This window comes from Nyctibius grandis, chromosome 3, assembly GCF_013368605.1.
Source record: "Nyctibius grandis isolate bNycGra1 chromosome 3, bNycGra1.pri, whole genome shotgun sequence".
NCBI lineage: Eukaryota > Metazoa > Chordata > Aves > Nyctibiiformes > Nyctibiidae > Nyctibius > Nyctibius grandis.
In genome coordinates this window covers 57550183-57569030 of record NC_090660.1, presented here as the reverse complement: position 1 = coordinate 57569030, position 18848 = coordinate 57550183, and the positions used below count along the sequence as shown (strand labels likewise).

Sequence of the window (18848 nt, the reverse complement as noted above, 5' to 3'; positions counted from 1 at the left end):
CTAGAAACAGACAGACCCCAAAGATCCACCTCCCTCATGCATCCAGGTCACTGCTCATCTTCCTTCCCAGCAAATCATTCCTCCTTCAGTGAAGTAAATTGCAGGTTAAAGCTGCCTGGCTGAATAAAATGAAATATTTTTAAGAGGAGGAGGGGAACAAAATCATTCTTATTTTCAACCAAGGAGGGAAACCTTCCTTCTGTGTCAGTTGCAGTGTCAGTTGCAGATGGGCATCTGAGAGCAGAAGCTGTTGTCTGACATGGTAACCAAGTTGTCACTTACACCAGTGATGACAACCAGAGCAGCAAGAAAGCCACTGCTGAGGGCAGTGTTACTGTTCACAGCTGTGCAGTGATCTCAGCTCTGCTCTTTGCCTTCCTAGATAGATGGGAAGATGATGGGGAAGATTCCTGTTTTGTCTGCTGCTCAGCAAAGCTTAAGCAGGTCCAGCTAGATTCATCCCAGCCTTCGTTGGGGATTCATCTTCTCATTGCCTTGTGAGTTGAAAACATGTGTTAATGGAATTCAGCATAACTGGTGGCTCCAGTGTCATCATGTCTAGTGATTTATTGGTACTTTCCTTGCTGTGATGCATCTCAGTAGAAGTGGCTGAAAACGTTGACAAAGGTGGCAGACCAGATCCCCCTCAACCCACGCATACCTGTCTACTGGCACTTTAAGTTGAGCTTTAGGCAGATAATTTTGGATTTAGCTTTATGGAGATGTAATTGGATAATTCTGAATATTGCTGTATTGATGGTGCATGCAAGGAAGCCGTTTGCACAGGATACAGGATTTGAGCTGTTGATTGTTATTTAAAGGTTTAGAAAGCAAGCAGACAAATTTTCCCTGCGTCAGCCCAAGTAGTTGTCTTAATAAAGTTCAGCTTAATTGGCTACAGCAATGACAAGTACGTGCATCCCAAGGTAAAGTATTTGGTCAATTTGTGTTTCGAATGAGGTTAATCTGAAGATCTGTTAATCTGAAGAACGGCTGAGGGAGCTGGGGTTGTTTAGCCTGGAGAAGAGGAGGCTCAGAGGTGACCTTATTGCAGTCTACAACTACCTGAAGTGGCCTCTTCTCCCGGGCAACTAGCGATAGGACAAGAGGACATAGCCTCAAGCTTCGCCAGGGGAGGTTCAGGTTGGACATTAGGAAGAATTTCTTTACAGAAAGGGTTATTAGACATTGGAATGGGCTGCCCAGGGAGGTGGTGGAGTCACCATCTCTGGATGTGTTTAAGAAAAGACTGGACATGGCACTTAGTGCCATGGTCTAGTTGACAGGGTGGTGTCAGGGCAACGGTTGGACTTGATGATCCCAGAGGTCTCTTCCAACCTGGTTGATTCTGTGATTCTGTGATCTTAGTTGAAGGTCTAAATCCATGCTGCTGTAGACAGAAGATGTCTCGCTAAGTTAACAACTCTGTTAAGCAATTCACTTTGATACTTTAAGCCCTTTTTTGAAAATTTTTATAAGATTTTTTAATCCTGGGATTTTTACTAAGATAATTTTAATCTGTATAAAGTGAACATTTCACTCCTTAGTCCTGTGCTTTGTGGATAGAGTTACTGAGTGAGCTTCAGTCCAGCTTTGTGGTGCATTTCTTGTATAAGTTTCAATTCTCATGACAGCTGAAGGCAGCCAGCAAAGCTCAGAAAGATTTTTTTCTAGCAGGCATATCTAGCAAATGAATGCAGGTGGTGCGAGACTGACTTCAGACAGCCTCCCAGTACTCTGGGAGACTTATGGGGAATTTTTGTGAGACTGAAAACAAGAAACGAGATTCACAAGGGTAAAGTGCAGGTGCCGAACAGTCATGAAACAGCATGTGGGTTGCCAGCAACACTGTCTGGACCCCGACTGTGCATCATGGCCAATACCTGTGTGACTTGATCGTAAGCTCTCACCCAAGGCTCAGCGTAAGGGCCTCCTGGGGGTCCCCAGACACGCAGCAGAGCCAGGGGAAGCCTCACACCACATCTACTTCTGAGCACAGCCATTTGGTTTAGCCCTAGCCACTGATGAATTTACCCAGGCTGATTTTGGACTGTGATGAATTGAAGTGCTTCGTTCTGACCACTCAGACCTCAGAGCACTGGTCTCCACTGTGGACCATGGCAAGCATCTCTGGTGTGACGAGTTGCATCAGATAAATTTGCAAGGGAATGTTTGTCCATTTCCCCAGAAACTCACTTCCATCCCTACGTCTAAAGCCATGCTTTCATCTCAAAATGCAACCAAAATAACCAATGTTAATGTTTAATTTAGAATGAAATTCTAATTATTCTGTGTAAAAGCTGTCATTGCATCTGCTAAAATCTACACACTTGTAAATTGCTGTCCTTAATGTAGATGTAATTCAGCTTCATTCTTAGGAGGACATTGCATCCTTAAATATCATCTAGGACTTCATTTTTATGGATAAGCCATAATTCCTATAAAGGGCTTAGAACTGGACCAGATACACAAATGTAACTGTGTCAGCACTGTTCAACCCTGATGTCATATGTGTTGGCTGCCCTACTGGAAAAGTCTTTTAATGGTATCTCTTCCTTTTAAACAATAAAGGCTTTTCTGGTAGATTATATCCTAAGGGTTCTGCCTTCGTTCTCAGAAAATATTAGTAATGGGAGTACTTGGAATTTTAACATGGTTGCTTTTCAAAGTAGGGAAAAATTCGGTAAGTTGGTGTTCATTTACTCAGGTTTCTTTGCTGTGGATACTTTCCTTTATGGTAATGCTAAAGGGTCAGATAAGAATGAGACTGCCTTGTGCTAGGTGTTGTGCGAGTACAGAGTCAAAAGTAGGAGCGATGGGCAGGAGGGGTTCAGGACTGAAGTGAAGGTAGAGAGGGAGCGCGCAACAGAGATGAAGGCACCAGTGGGAGCATGTGTGACACGCAGCATGCTTGGTGCAGAAAGTCAAAGCTGGACTAGCAGGTGAATGTTCACAGGTTATTTTGGCTGCTGCTTGTCCTGTCTCCAGGCTGTCTTCACTCCTTTCCCTGTGTCACAGGCTGGGAAAGAGAGGAGTCGGTAGTACTGAAAGAGTGGAATAGAGTTTTGCCAGGGCAGTCTTGCGTCTGAGGGGAAAGGTGGCCTCAATTTGAGTCCTGGTTTATTTTAAAGTATTTTTCTAACAAAAATATGCAATTTTATATACTGTTTTAGGCAAATAATTCTGTGTCTTTCCTCTTCTTTCATCATTTCAAAGGGCGATCAGAAGTACCACGGCAGCCATTGCCACCAAGACCACCTCTGCAGCCCCAACCTGGCATATCCCTGCTGCCATCAAGGCCGAGGACACAACCCCTGCGACCAAGGATCCCCCTTCAGCCACTGCAGCCGAGGCCTCTTCCACGCCCAGCGCTGCCAGGGTCAGGAGTTGTGCCATTTCTGCCTGGAACAACTGGGATCATCGTGGAGACTGGAGAGGCAGGGCCTCCTGGCACTGTTTTAATGTCAGGAAGAGGACGGCTTAGGAGTGTGGATGGTCAGGCTGGTCAAAGTACCATGCCCATTGCTGAAGGGTATGCTGGAGCACCAGGTGAGAGAACCAAACTAATAGTGAATCACTCCCATCTAAGTGCAGTGGACATGCTAGGTCTTGCTAGAGGGGTGACGCAGTTCTGTTGCGCTTCACTAGCCACCTTTCAGCCTTTCGTGGATACCCATTATAGCTATTGCCATTGGGAATGGGCGTATGAAGAGGTGATTTGTGAATGGGCCTTTGCAGCCTCCAGTTGGCTACAGAAGTAGGGCAAACACGTTCAGTGCCAGTTTTGTTGCCTTTGCCAAGGCTGAACAAAGCATGAGGTCAACAGGGCTGATGTAAAATCCTTGGTAACTACAGCAGTCTTTGCCACTAGGGAAACTTAATTTTTTTTTTTTTTTGCCATAGTGCTTGCAGTGGATAAATCATTGTAGAAAGAATTTGTTTTTCTTTGCCATGGCCACCCCAGCTTAATGATAATTGAGCATTACATAGGAGGTGCTGTTTGGTAGCTATTTTGGTAGGTTGCTGTTTGGTAACAAAGGGTGGTTTTTAGAAGACTGCAGCAATATTTTGTCATAAGGTACTCCATTATGTACTGTGTGACACATACTACTTTTTCTTTGTAGGATATCCAAAGTTATCTCCTCCTACCACGGAGTCGCAAGGTAAGGCGACTGTTTCCCAGAAATTCTTTACACGGGTACTTAATGTTTATTTCAGTCCCTGGGACGTCACGGTTGAGAGAACAAAGTGTTGATTTTTGGTATTTGAGTTTAGCATTGAGCAAAATCTGACAGATTTTTGTTATACCTAAGCATTAAAACATAATCTGCATCCTTTGAAAAGAGGGTTTTTTGGAGGTTTTGAAAAATAATTCGTTTGGGGTTATTGTTACTTACTTCAGTGTTCTAAAATACAAAGGGTTTTTATTTCCTAGCACGTCAGTACTGACTTTTTGTTTTCTTTTAAATGAGAAAATATATATTTCTTTCTGACGATTTTAGTATTTCTTTAATAAGATATGAATGAGGCCAAGACTAAGATCTTGAAGCACTGTGAGTATCTGAGCTAGTGCATGAGTTGGTCCGCCATGTGAGAGAGTTTCTGGCTTTGTTAGAATTATGAGGGCTCGTGCTCCTGACTTTGGTGAAAGCAGGAGTGCTGCCACTGACAACCATGGTTTAAAAAGATTCAAAATGCAGTTTCCTTGGATTGGTGGGGTTTTTTTATTTTTTAGTAATTGTTAATGTCACAGTACACTTATGGATTTGTATGATAAACAGGTATAAATCTTGTGTGGGACATGCTGGTTGCACTTGATAAATACACTGATTGGGTGCTGCCTGCCCTACAACCTCATACTCAAGATATTACCAAACCCTGGGGAATGGTATCCTGGATCAAAGTGAATATTCCCACACCTTCTTTAAAAAGAATGATTTCATCTAAATTTGTTTGAGGAAGTATGAGAAATAGATGAAAATAAAACATTAGGGCTTTATGGCATCCAAAATCCTACCCTTGGGACTTAGTTTGATGGCCTTAATAAAATCACACATACATGTCCTGAAGACTGGTCTGGGGACTAACAAAAAGAGTTGTAAAGAGTTCACACTGTAATTCTGATTTTTATACTTTCTAATTAAAAGTCTCTCATAGCCTTAAAGCAATCTTTTTGCATTGAGGATTGTGGTGGTAAGAACAAGCAGCAATAGATGAGACTTCTGGAAGAGGATGAGAAGTAAAGAAATGTTCGTTTATCTTGATGCCAGCAAAACCAATATAGATGTCTAGATTTCTGTGATAAATGGATTTCCTCGGGGTTTTCTTCCACTTTGCACAACCTGTTGCCGTTTATAGACAGCAGTATTTTAATAAGTTTATGCTAAAACTGTGTGAAACAGTAGGTGGATGTTAAAAGTGTTGAAAAGGCAGGGTGTGGCAGGCAACGCGCCTGTCTGCTGCTTGGTGGAACTTGTTGCGAGAAATGTTATCAGAGGAGGGCTTGACCAAGGAGTTCCTTTTCCTGATCCATGCCCCGAAGACCTATCTAAATATAAGATACACCTGCTGATCTGTCCTGTAACTTCCCCCAAAATGTCTTGTAAACCCCAATGGCAGGTACAGTCACAGAAAACAGAGGTAAGGATGGTGCAAATAGCTATTCGACTGCTGTGGAGTTAGAGCATTTACTTCCAGTGTCCCTGTCGTCAGTGTCTGCTTATAAACAGCAAAGAGCAGCATTCTGGGGTAGCATTCAGCAGTAATTAGTGTTGTGAAAATTAGCAGCTGGGGAAGGGAAGATTTTTAGCTTATTGGAGGAGGAACTTAATGCTTAAATAAGGCATCAAGGAATCCTTAATATTCGTGCAGGACCACAGTTTATGCCTTTGCCAGTCTTTACCCAGTACATTTTGTAGTACTGAAATTCAAATTTGAAAGAAGATCGGACCTTCTTGTACTATAATTCCTAAAATAAGAACCTTGTACTATTAAATTGGCTTTCTGAGTACTCCTTTCATTTCTGTTTCTGAATAGCTTCTGTTATATAAAAGCACTGCTCAGGAAGAAGTTGAGGGCTCCAACTCTGTCCTCTGGGATTAAACTATTCCGCTTTAGTGCTCTTCTTGAATGCTGAGGCATGATTTGCATACTTCCAATAGCAGAGAATTTCTTGAGTTGTTGAGATTCATTAACTATCTGTTTGCATGCATCTTACAATATAACTTTGTAGGTAAAGATCTTCAAGGACTTACAAGTCTTAATGAGAGAATATGAGGCACAATATTACATATTAGCTCTGTTTTCACAGGCAAGGAGTTTGTGACAAAGGTGAGTTAAGTGTTGTGACCTAAGAGAATCCACCTAATCCCTTTTAATACAGAAAGAGTTGAATCAATTGTTATTTAAAGAAACATCAGCAGCAAATGTTATTGAAGCATGGCAATTTTAAAGTTATGAGAGTTTTTGTTTGCTGGAGCAAAGAAAATTGCAGAGGCAGAAGTAATGAATTGGCTGATGAACTGGTCTGGGAACTGATGAGAAAATGCTTGTACGACCCTGCAGGTCATACAACTAGACAAGGACAGAGCCAAGAAGAGGATTTGCACTTTCTGATCAGCATACAGAGAGGGTCACAGTGAAAAAAATTCACTGAAAGCACAAATTGCCTTCCACACCCTCTGCCTTCATGCAGTCTGCAGTGTTGCTTGTGTCCTTAACCGTGCAGCTTCAATGGAGGGTGGTTGCTCCTCTCCAAAAGAAACTCCTCGTATGGTGTGATAAAGAAAACTGCTGAGCTAGTGAGCCCTGCCTCTGTGTGAACGCTGCTGTATATATCCGTGCAGCTAAAGAGCTAATTTTGGTTTGGGCTTTTTAATTCTTTTTACTTGTCTGATGTTCAACCATCTTTACTTTCTCTGTGTGACTCCAGGCAGCAGGCCTGTCGGACACGTTTCAAATCTAAAGGCATGATGTTACTGTAATGTAAGATTTATGTTGTTGTAGGTGGTCCTTGTTTGAAGAAAGAGTTTACTGAATACATAAATTACCTTGCTGAGCTTGTGACGGGTGCTGCTGCAATGATCTTTCTTTTGATCATTGGACAGGGAGCAGTATTCTCGTTAGTACACATCAGTGGCCTAGCACAGGGGAAAGTGTGTTTGCTGACTTTGAGGTAAAGAACATGTGATCACTCGCAGTTGCACCAGTGGTTGCGTTTTGCTGCTGTTTGCATGAGAGAACAGCACAGTTCACAGAAGCATGCTGAAGGATGGGGTAGGAGATGGATACTTGTGTAGGGCGCTTAGGTAAGCGCTAGGGCAAACCTCTTGCTGGGATGTGAAAGGTAGGAGTTGTAAGAGCAGAAAGAGCTGTTACTAACAGACTCAGAAGAAAAGTAGCTGTTTCTTCATAATGTCCTGAGTGAGTTATCATCTGCATCAGAAACACTGTGACTTAGCAGAGCAGAGCTGATTGGCCCAGCTTTGCTGAGCACTGGCTCATGGATAATAGTGTGGCACTGTGCTGTGCTGCATGGCCATCCCATAAGCAGAGGGAATGTTCCTGGAAATGAGGTGTGTTAGGGTCAAACTGAAGGTTGGAAAAAAACCCAAAAAGGTGAGAGAGTGACATTTTTGTCCCATTTGCTCTGAGATTATGCACTTTACCCTCATTTAGATTTAGGAGTATTGGCCAAGCAGAGGAAATCTGACATATCCTCCCTACTCCTCGCATGTGCAAAGGAGTCATAAGTGCATACTGACAGATGAATTACATACTTACAGTGTCTCTTCTGTGTAGATTCTTGAGACCTCCTTCCAATCGCTGAGCAATTGTCAGCAGCACCATCACACTCAGTTATTTTTTTCGCCTTCCATCGTGATAGAAAATGCCTATGCTGTGCATTGTTTTGTTTTGCTTGATTTTTTTTTTTTCTTTCTTTTTTTTTCTCCTTCTGGTCCTTGGACTCTGGGAAGCATGAACTGTGCTGGGAAACCAAAAGAGAGGTGGAGAACCAGAAATACAACTAGCAGATGGGTGGAAGTAGATGTAACCTAACAAAGGCCACCCATCTATCTATCTTCTGTGTTTTTTTTAACTCCCCAGAGTACTAGTTTAGATTGCCATGAACACACATAACCTTACATATATATACATATATATATATATAAAGTGAAACCTATTTGCATATGTCTGAAGTTAAAGAGTTTTTTCCTCCCCTAGAAGCTGTAAAACTATTTATTCTGTGATTGAATCTTCTGTGAAACTTTTTGTCCGCCTAGCAGTTTCTTCATAAGAGCTGTGTATGTGGTTCCTAGCTTTTAAATGCTTTAAAACTTTTCTGCCTGATTTTTATAATTCCACAACACTAACTGCTTAAGTGAAAGCAGTTTCCAAGCCTGGACCTTGCCTAGAGAAGCTGAACTTTGATCTTTGCATGAAGAAAAGTGTTTGCAAGTGGGGACATGTAAGTGAAGGTGGTTCACCTCTCTGTAAGGTTCTGCAAAAGCACTGCTGAGAGCTGTTGGTGTTGTGAAAGACTTGTGAAAGCTTCAAACAGGCGCAGTTCCAGCTGGAAGCAGGGAGGAGGGTAAGAGAGCATAGACACGTTGCGTCTTTCCTGCGCCTCCTTATGTTGCCCACTAAACTGATCTACAGGATGTTTAGAGGGGTTTGAGACTTCTCCTTTGGAGAAACACAGATGGTGTGCTAAACCAGGCTGCAGATCTGAAGCAATTTAGGCAGCAAACTCTAATAACTATTCTAGCAATTAATGTAGGAAAATCTTGAAGGAAGCATGGCGAGCCAGGGCAGGAGTTGCTCCCTTATCCAGATGACACCAACCCGAACAGAATTGTAGCTACTGCAGACAGAGAGGACAGTGTTTCTGGGCAGATGGCAAGTAGTTCTTGCCGTCTGTGCAGTGTGACTGCAGGGGAGAGAAGCCTTTCCAAGTGAGCCAACATGAAGTTAGTTGAGGTGCATTTTCAGTTAATTTGAGTCTCAGGGTAAGCTGAGAATACAATGAGATGCTTTCTGTAAGTAACGTGGTGTTAGGGTGGTAGAGCTTTACAGAAGCTGCTTAAGTAAGTAAACTTCCTGCATTTAATTTTGGTCCTTTCAAATAACCTCATCTTCACTCACAGGAGTACCTGCAGGCACACTGGCAGGTAGAATTAATGAAAAAAGGTTTCTGTCTGTTTTCTGAGCATGAGACAAAATACTGAATAAGGAGATTTCGAAAAATACATGAGGCAGCTGGTTACTAGCCCCTGAGGGAAATCAATGTAGTTATTTACCATTTCTGAAGTTGCAGGCATGTCTTCTCCTTGCCTGCCCCTCCCACCCCCTCAAGCCAAATTATTTGGAAAAAAAATGGGTAGCATATCATTTGTATATCCACATTTTAGGTGAAGTTTTGTCACTTTTTAACTTCAGTTTTTAAGTTAAGTTATATAATCTGAATTGAACATTGATTGCTGATGGGCATCTCAGATTGAGAGGAAGAGAAAACCAAACATCTATTTTAAGGAAGGCAGAAGAAGGAGAGAGGGTGAAACAGCAGGAAGAAGACAGGGATCCTAACCTGAACAGGGTAAAACAGAAAGAGCAACTGAGGAGAACTTTAAGTGTATTTGTTTTTTACCTAATTGCCCAAACAAAGCAACAAGAGCTGACTACTTCTAGCAATGTGTCCTGCCTTAAGGGAAATGTTCAGAGGGAAGGTAGCTAAAATGGGACTAATAAGTGGTCGATCACTAAATACTTCCATTAAGTCAGTCTGTTAAAAGTAAAAATTTGTCTTAATTGTCCAAATTGTATTTCATCCAACACCAGTCTAACAGCAGTGTTTAGCTACTAAGCAGATAGCCACTGTAAAATACCTAAGTGTCTGTTTGATCTGCTGAGAAAAGAAGAAAAAGTTGTGGAGTGAAAAGTCCCCCAAAACAGAATTGCTGGAGAGAGAGGAAAGCCCCAGTGATGGTTCTCTTTGCTTTTATACCAAAGTGTTACTTCTTGTAGCTATTATTTTCACTACCCCTCGGCAGAGGAGGTAAGAGATCTAAGCTGTGTGCAGCTTTTCAGTGTGACAAGGAAAGCTGGCACGAGCGATACACCTTTAGCACTCCTGTTGCCATTGTGATAGTGACGGAGAGAGGAGATGTCCAAGGGCAGCCTCAATCCTGAAGAAGGTCCATGGCAGAAGCATTGCTGAATTAAGAGGTGGCAGGATTTCCATTGCCAGCATTTACAAGCCATGTACCTTTCCCTTAGAAGGAAAAAAAAAAGAAGGAAGGCTGTGGCCAAGGGGGGAATTTCATGGTGCTCAGTAAATTTTATGGTGAGACACCTGGGACCTGGGCCAGCAGTACGTATTCTGCTTATTCTGGCATCCCTCAAGTGACAGGGTTAGTCCAAGTGGAGTATGTGCAGGAACAGAGACACTAGATTATAAACCATCACAGGGAGAGGCTGTGTTGTCATCCTGATGTGACTCTGACTCATGTTGTTACCCATTTTAGGACCTGCTGCTGCTGCGGCCTCTCTGGTGTCATTTTCTGCTGGGCTCACGCAGAAGCCTTTCTCCAGTGATGTCGGCGTGGTTCACTTTAACAAAGTGCTTGTGAATGATGGCGACTATTATAACCCCAATACAGGTAACAGCCAAAGAATGCACCCACAGAGATGCCACACAGGCAGTACGATGTGTTATCAGTGTTTGATGCTATCTCAGGCCTTGCTGGCACATTGAACAAACAAAGTCAGTCCATCTAAACCAGATACACTGAGGTAAAAGCTTCCTGTGGATGTGGACAGGCACACACTTCGCCACTGCTGGTTTTCCACAACTGCCCAATAATACTGAGGCCCAACTCACTACTACGTCTGCTCTGCCAACACAGCTGGTTGTGTTCCTCACCCCACCTCAGGCCAGCTGAGCCCAGGTAGCAGAGGTGAGGTTCCTTGCTAACCCACTTCCCTGCAGCTCAGCCAGCTGAGTCACCCAGGGGAGAGGAGGGAAGGAGGTGATACATGCTGCCTCCCCAACAGCAGTAACTGCGGGCTGCCTCCTTCTCAGGCAGAGTGTCACGTCACTCGAGGGTGTTAGGTGTGTCTTAACCTACTGGGGACTTGCACAGCATGTGGGTGCATCTCACCTCTTTACCCGGCTCCAAGCCATGGCAGGTGCTTAGGCCAGCAGGTTTCTGAATGTGGACAAGACCTGCTTCCGTCCTGAAGGTCTGGTGGGCTATAACACAAAAGCAGCAACCCTTTGCCTTCATGACTGTTGTCAGTTGGTCAGCTGCCCAGGCTGACCTTGTCACAGTTACCTGTACGTAGCAATCGGTGACCCATGTCGCTTTATGTTTGTCATCGTGCTTAGAGTGATTAGGTCTCTCTGTTTTGAACAACTCTGAAAAGCTCAGTCTGTTGCTCTTCTGCAGGCATTTTCACATCACCATATGAAGGGCGCTACCTGATCACTGCAGTGCTGGCCCCGGAGAGGGATGAGTATGTAGAAGCAGTGCTGTCTGTCTCCAACGCAAGCGTGGCTCAGCTCCACACAGCTGGGTACAGAAGGGAACTGCTGGAGTATCACAAACCCTACTCGGGGAAACGGACCTGTGGTGGTCCTGGGATGTTCCACCTTGTTCTACACCTCAAAGCAGGAGATGAAGTAAATGTCGTCGTAACAGGAGGCAAACTGGCCTACACAGACTCTGACGAAATGTACTCCACATTTAGTGGAGTTCTCCTTTATCCTTCCATTTCTCATGTTTAGGTTTACCTTTAACAGGAGAGAAGGGTAAGATATTCAGAAGAAATGAAGTGTAATAAAATTCAAAGCTTTAATATATTCAGTTTATATATTTGATTTCAGTGATGGGTTTATAGTCTATACTGAGACCTTTTCCTTGTCCCCTGTTTCCAGAGGTAGCTACAAAAGACATGTTTCTGTAGCTAAACTAACTCCTTCCCAAGCCCTTGTTTATCTGTACAAGCAGAAAAACTGTTTAAACAACAAATACATTCTCAGTAGATAGTTCTCCACTGTGCTCCTGCTATTCCCTATTAAATTGTCTTTGCAGTCTTCTCCCTCGTTTTTCAAATTGTCCCTAGTGTATCAAAGTTTACACCTCTGCTGAAGTTTACAGTTGTGGTCAGCTATTTTCAGGTTTCCAATAGAGCAGGGCCAAGAAACTGAAATTGTATTGGACGCGGCTGATGACTCCTTATTCCTTGTGTTATTTAATAATATGTTGGGTCAAGTGCATTTGCATAAACAATTTGTTCAATGCAATTGCTAACCATGGTGGCGCAAAGCACGACGATACTCATCTGCATGAGTTTTCTTTTTTCCTTTAAGGGCCAAGCACAGTGCTAAGAGACAAGATGAGCAACTCATTCCAGTCAAGTGGAAGCAGCTGTGCACGGGGAAACTTACCTCGCCTCAGCTTGCCACTGGGCAGATGGGAGCGTAAAGTGCAGTTGCTACAACTGGAAGATTTAGAACAGTTATTTTCAACTGATACAGTAAAAAAAGGTGATCAGTTAAGCGTGATGCACTTGAGATTAAAGCTTGCTGCTTGAAAGGAATAAAACAGGTCAGAAAAATCTGGATCTTCTGTGCTTACCTAGAAAAATGGTAATGTTGAAAAGTTTATAAAATGTTATAAAGCTTGCTTCTGGCACTCCTACAGTATTTGCAGTAAGAAAGGAGGTTTTCTTCTTTGTTGCATTGCAGAAGACGAATCAGAGGAAAAATCGTTGAAAAAGGAAAATAGCCTTATTAGCCAATACTATCAAATGCACAAACCAACCATCTCCACCGAGTCTGTGCTGTAACAGCCTCCTGCATTGGTGGTTTTGAGTGAGGTTTGTTTTAACATGCAGCATCTGTTTTTATGGATGAAGCAACTTTCTTAGCTTAAACAGATAAACACAACTGGGGCAGCAGTATTTTATTTCTCGTACTAGCCACTTCTCAGTGGAGGTGACAAAAATGATGTTTTGGCTCTTTCGAGTTAGCATTTTGATCTTTTTCATGGCTGAAAAAAAGATCCAGCCATGCTTTAGTGAGAGGAGGACTGTTCCTTTGTCACCTATATATTCTTATATAAACTGATCTTTTTAATGGTTTATTCATGCTGCATAGAGTTGTATTTATGGTAGCGGTTTGTGTAGTATATTTTCCTTCTTACAAAAGCAGAACAGCTGTTTATAGCCTCAGAACAAACAATTCCTTTAGGTGAAGGAAGAACTCTCCGTGCTGTAAGCAGCACAGTATGTTTAGCTGAAGCCCTTCCCATCTGAGGAGGTCAGATGAAGACTTACGCCTTTGTTGCTTAGTTTTGGAATAGATACTCCCTCATAACGCTGTTTCCAGGCGATGAGATGGGGCCTTCCCACAACAAACTATCACATCCTGGAAGTTGAGCTGCTTTGGGGAAAAGCAGACAGAAAAAGCTTTCTCTCCACAGAGGAACTCTGAGTCAGTCCCTGTGCAGCTAGGATTGCACTGGGGGAGTTGTGAGCACAAGAAGGAAATTAATTGCAAGTGGAGTTCTAAAGCACCTGGTTTAGGAAGATCTCTTGGCACACGATTTTCAGAAATGACAGTGTTACTGGTAAGCAGAAGCCAGGACTGGATGTATTTGTAGCAGGAAGGCTGTTTCTTTAAGAGAGCTGTTAGTTGGTAGCCAAAGATGTACAGTGAACTTGCACTTCGCAGCTTGATAAAGGGAGCCACCCCTCTCTCATTTCCCTGCACATTTGTCTTGACCTCTGCTGGAGGGGGAGGCATTAGCATGCAGTTAGCAACCACATGCTTGTTCAAGGGGGGCTTAACTTTTCTTTCATCCTAAATCAACAGCCCCTTTCTCTCCCATGCCTTTCTAGGTCTCAAAATTGAAGGCACAGACAGGAAAGATTGTTTTCAAAAGCTAATTACATCAACCACTTTTTTTTTTTTAAAAAAAAAAAAAAACAACCCGTAATTTCTTGTTATGTACGAAAGCCAGAGAGGCACTTTTCCTTTTAAGATATTTTTCACTCTCCTCAAGAAAGCTGTGTTCTCTAAGAAGTTGGCTCTGGAGTGTGTGTGACTCAAGTATTGTTAGATTATTGTTGCCTGTTCTAAAAATGACTCATGGAAACAAACAAAATGAGCTGAGTGCTTAGGGAGACCTTGCTGGCAAACATCACCTTTTTTTTTCCCCCCTCCAAGTGAGACATTTTTAAGAATCAGCGGTGTAAGTTCAGTGCTAGAGTTGCAAAAGTTATATCGTCCCATTCTTACCTACTGCTCCAGTAGATTTCTAAGTCCAACCCACAAATCTTCACAAGCCCAGTTCCACTAATGGGACGGGGCCATCTTCTACCAGAAAGTTTCTCCTTGTACGCAGGATATGCCGCTGATGATGCTGAGACTGTTTGAGCCCTCGTAATGCAACGTAGCTGTATTTGTACACATTTATAAAGTGCTCCCTAAACTATGTTACAGCAGGGCCCAATCTCAGTGGTGTATTTTGAGGACACCTTTTAGAGCTTTTAGGGATAGTTTCCCATCCACCACCTATAGCAGCGAGGTGGCTAAAGCTATGACCTTGGACAAGGAATCTCTGTCTTAGATTCCTGCCTTTGTTGAGGGAGACTTGAACCTTAATTACCACTTCCTTGGTAATTGCTGTAATCAGGGTAGGTGGCTCAGTTCCTCCTGATGAGGTTATTTTCCTGGAGCTTACAAGGTGGAATATTCACCCCACGCAGAAGACCACAACACCTAGCCCCTGAATAGCAAAGGGCTATTTTATAGCAAATAGCAAAGTCCCCCCCTCGGACCTGAGTTCCAGTCTCTGCTCCAGTGAGTGCTTGGATAAAACGTTCACTAAAGCAGCAGCTGGATGAGACTCAAGCACAGACACATTCATGGGCCCTTTCAGCTTCAAAGGCAGGAGCAAGAGCCCTGCTCCAGAATGCCCCAAACCCACTGATGGAGCATTTACATCTTCGGTGAGAATCAGCAACAGAACAAGGAAATACCTGCACTGGAAGGAACATTTCACACTGTGGGTGCATGATTTGAGTACCACATCCAAGAGCATCCACCAGCTCGAATAGGAAGCATCTGTTAACCGGGAATGCCTTAAAATAAGGCACTCATAAATCACAGTGCTGCCTTTTAGATCTGCTCCGTAGGTAGCTTTGTAATGCAATGTATGAGGCTTGCGACATTCTTAGGCAAAACAGTATCTATCTGTTGTGCCAGGTGCTCCCATTTCACATCAGAACAAGAAGAAAACCAAAACCATACCAGGTGAAGCTGTACAGACGTGTGTCTGCAGCCCCTTAGCCAGGCACAAGGCAAGGTGGTTTCTCAGGGACTGTCCAAATATCAAAACCAGCAGAGTCTCCAAGACAGCATCACTTGTGAGACAGGTGAATTCCCATAGCCAGGTCATGAGCAGCAGAACATCTGAAGACAAGCCAGCACACCGACAGCCACAGAGGCGGCTCTGGCCAAACATGGGAAGCGTGTCCTAGAGCAGGTATGGGGAAAGGCAACAACGTGACATTATGTATCAGTCATATCCCCAGGAAAGCTTGGAGCAATGCAGGAATGTCAATTTTCACCACAAAATGTGTGAAAAACTACCTCATTTTAATTTGCTATTAAGACTTCAGAGACAGTGGAGACATTGCTGTACCAACCACTCAAAGCAATGAGGATTTTTCTGTTATTACACCGTGTCTCCTTTCCATGTACGCCAGGTTCCTTGCAGCAACTTTGTGTAGTGTCACCGAGAGACTCTAGTCATCTTGGTGAAGCCAACCAGCCTTTCAAGAAAAATTACAAATAGTCGAGGAAAGAGAGCAAGCTGTAAGCAGAAGGCATAGGAAGGCAACTTGAAACAAAAATGCCCCTCACCACCCAGTGCAGCTTTCAAATGTGCTGGGAATGCAAGGTAAAGGGCTCCCCAGCTGCAACCAGGAGATTCAAATCAGGATTTACTTGTTTCCTGAGGATACAGCATGCATTTAGAAGTGAGTTTTATCTCCTGAGTAAGCCCTTATGTTACAGCACAGTAGTGGATCTATTTCACCAAAACCACCAACACATTTACAGTCTCAGCTTGGAGATGGGAGGACTATGCACTCCCCTGAGACCTGCAGCAGGTACGCTTTGGCTGCTCGTTGCTCCCAGATAATGGCACAGAGTTCAAACTGTCAAGTTACCAGGAATACCTGAGGGCTCTGTCCTGTCATGACAAGACACAGACTTGCACTCAAGCCAGCACCAGCCCTCCTGCAATGCACCCTGCAGACTTGAGACTAAGATGCAGAAGAACAGCTCTGCCCGTTCTCTGGATATGGGAGACTTCAAAGAACATCTTGTAGCATGTTACTACATAAGCAGGTTTTGGTATTTATCCATTTTGCTATCATCTTGATTGTGAAAAAAGGAACATTACTGTAATTTTTCAGCAAAGAACAGCGCGTTTGAGAGTATGCTTTCTGTGTGCATGTGTATACATACATTCATGTATCCAGATATATATATAGAGAGAGTAATATCCAGGAACATGAAGAATACTGTGTGATGGAAAACAACTGCAGATATGTCCAAATAAAGCCAACCTGTTGTGTGATGTCTTGATGCTCTTTCACTTTCTAGTGAACACAGCAGCACTGTAAGCCAAAAGTTTTGCTCTCTCCTCCACCACCTTTAAAAATGCAGTTTCGGGCTTCTCAATCAAGCTTGCACGTATATTTTAAGTGTTTATTCCGTGTTAAGCACTATTATATAGGCTTTGTGGTACACAGAAGTTCTGCCAACACAGTTCTTGCCTGTCTCAGTTCCTCATTCAGTGCCCTCATTCCTGGTGAATAGAATAGAATAGGAATAGAATAGAAATAGAACAGAAATAGAATAGATTTCAGCTGGAAGGAACCTACAACGATCATCTAGTCCCACTGCCTGACCAATTCAGGGCTGACCAAAAGTTAAAGCATGCTGTTAAGGGCATTGTCCAAATGCCTCTTTTTTAAGGCACTGACAGGCTTGGGGCATCAACCACCTCTCTAGGAAGCCTGTTCCAGTGTCTGACCACCCTCTCTCTAAAGAAATGCTTCCTAATGTCCAGTCTACACCTCCCCTGCTGCAGCTTTGAACCATTCCCATGCATCCTGTCACTGGATCCCAGGGAGAAGAGCTCAGCACCTCCCTCTCCACATCTCCCCCTCAGGAAGCTGTAGAGAGCAATGAGGTCTCCCCTCAGCTTCCTTTTCTCCAAACTAGACAAGTCCAAAGTCCTCAGCCACTCCTCATAGGACATTCCTTCCAGCCCTGCTACCAGCTTTGTTGCCCTCCTCTGGATGCATTCAAGGACCTTCACATCCTTCTTAAATTGTGGGGCCCAGAACTGCACACAGTACTCAAGGTGAGGCTGCACCAATGCTGAATACAGGGGGATAATCACCTCTTTTGACTGGCTGGTTATGCTGTGTTTGATGCACCCCAGGACACAGTTTGCCCTCGTGGCTGCCAGGGCACACTGCTGGCTCACATTGAGCCTGCTGCCGACCAGCACCCCCAGATCCCTTTCTGCAGGGTTGCTCTCCAGCCACTCCTCTCCCAATTTATACTTGTGCCCAGCATTACTCCACCCCAGGTGCAGAATCCAGCATTTGGACTTGTTAAATTTCATCCCATTAATCATAGCTCAATGCTCCCATCTATCCAGATCCCTCTACAAGGCCTCCTGTTCCTCAAGAGTCAACAGCACCTCCCAGTTTGGTATCATCAGCAAACTTGCTAATGGTGCATTCAACTCCTGCATCCAGATTGTTGATAAATATTCTGAACAGGACTGGCCCTAGAAGTGAGCCCTGAGGAACACTGCTGGTGACCAGTTGCCAGCCAGATGCAGCCCCATTCACCACAACCCTTTAAGGCCTGCCATTCAGCCAGTTCTAGGCTGAACAGTTCAGGCTATGTTGCCTGTTCTCACCAGAACATCTATACATGAAGTACCATCAGAAGTGGGGAGTGTAAGAGAACAGCGAGGTAGGAAGGAGAAGGAAAAGGAAAAGGCAGGGAACAACTGCCACAAAAGAAATGACTAGGAAGAAAACATGAGATGCACCAGCTGTCAGTGCTGGGGCAAGTGAGACCACCAGCCACCCAGTCCTTAAGCAGAATTCAGATTAATTAGGATTAAAGATGAACGTTCATTCAAAACTCTATCTATCTCGCATACTTCCTTACAAGCAAAGGCTGTTGTAGCACTCCCGAGGAAGTGGCTTAGCATTGCTTGTAATTGTCCCAATGCAGTTATTTGTGCCCCATTCAAAGCACGATACACGAAAGCCATTAACCCAAGTCCTCGCTCTCATGCAGCTCAACATCTGTTCTCCCCATGAGCCACGCTGCTGCCACGGCTGTTTGGCTGGGATCCCACCGCACGCCAGCCTGGGGCCTCAGTCCGAGCCGGCAACAACTTCAGCCATGAAGAAAAATACCGCACAGGGTTCCAGCGCTGGAGTCTTCCCCCTATTCTGTGCTACAGCCCCCTGGGTGATTAGAGGGGTCTCGGGGCAGAAACATCACTGGGGTTGCGATTACTTTGTCTAAGACAAGGGGAGAGGAGGCAAAGCAGCAGGCATCATCATGCTTAGAAAACACATTGCAAAGTGGCCACCCCTGCCAGACAGAAGACCCTGACAAGCCCTTGCTGTGCCCAACAGCGAAACCTCTGGAAGCTCTGAACCGTACCCCGCTCCCTCCCATGCAGCACGCAGGAAATCTGCCTAGAAAACCCTTCTGAGCAGCCAGCTGCACCACA

General features: G+C 44.0%; 1 protein-coding gene across 2 annotated transcripts in view; it reads left to right on the top strand.

Annotated features, from left to right (window-relative positions):
- Positions 1 to 16652, top strand: part of EMILIN2 (elastin microfibril interfacer 2) — a 39475-nt gene extending 22823 nt beyond the window's left edge. The window contains exons 5-9 of one of the 2 annotated variants that reach the window (XM_068396936.1): positions 3217 to 3549; positions 4125 to 4163; positions 10524 to 10658; positions 11448 to 11809; positions 12371 to 16652. In XM_068396936.1, coding sequence (XP_068253037.1) covers positions 3217 to 3549; positions 4125 to 4163; positions 10524 to 10658; positions 11448 to 11785 — 845 coding nt within the window. In that variant the 3' untranslated portion in view covers positions 11786 to 11809; positions 12371 to 16652. Of the gene's footprint in view, positions 1 to 3216; positions 3550 to 4124; positions 4164 to 10523; positions 10659 to 11447 lie in introns of both variants that reach the window. The other variant, XM_068396935.1, reaches the window with a different exon arrangement.
- Positions 16653 to 18848: the final 2196 nt, after the last annotated feature.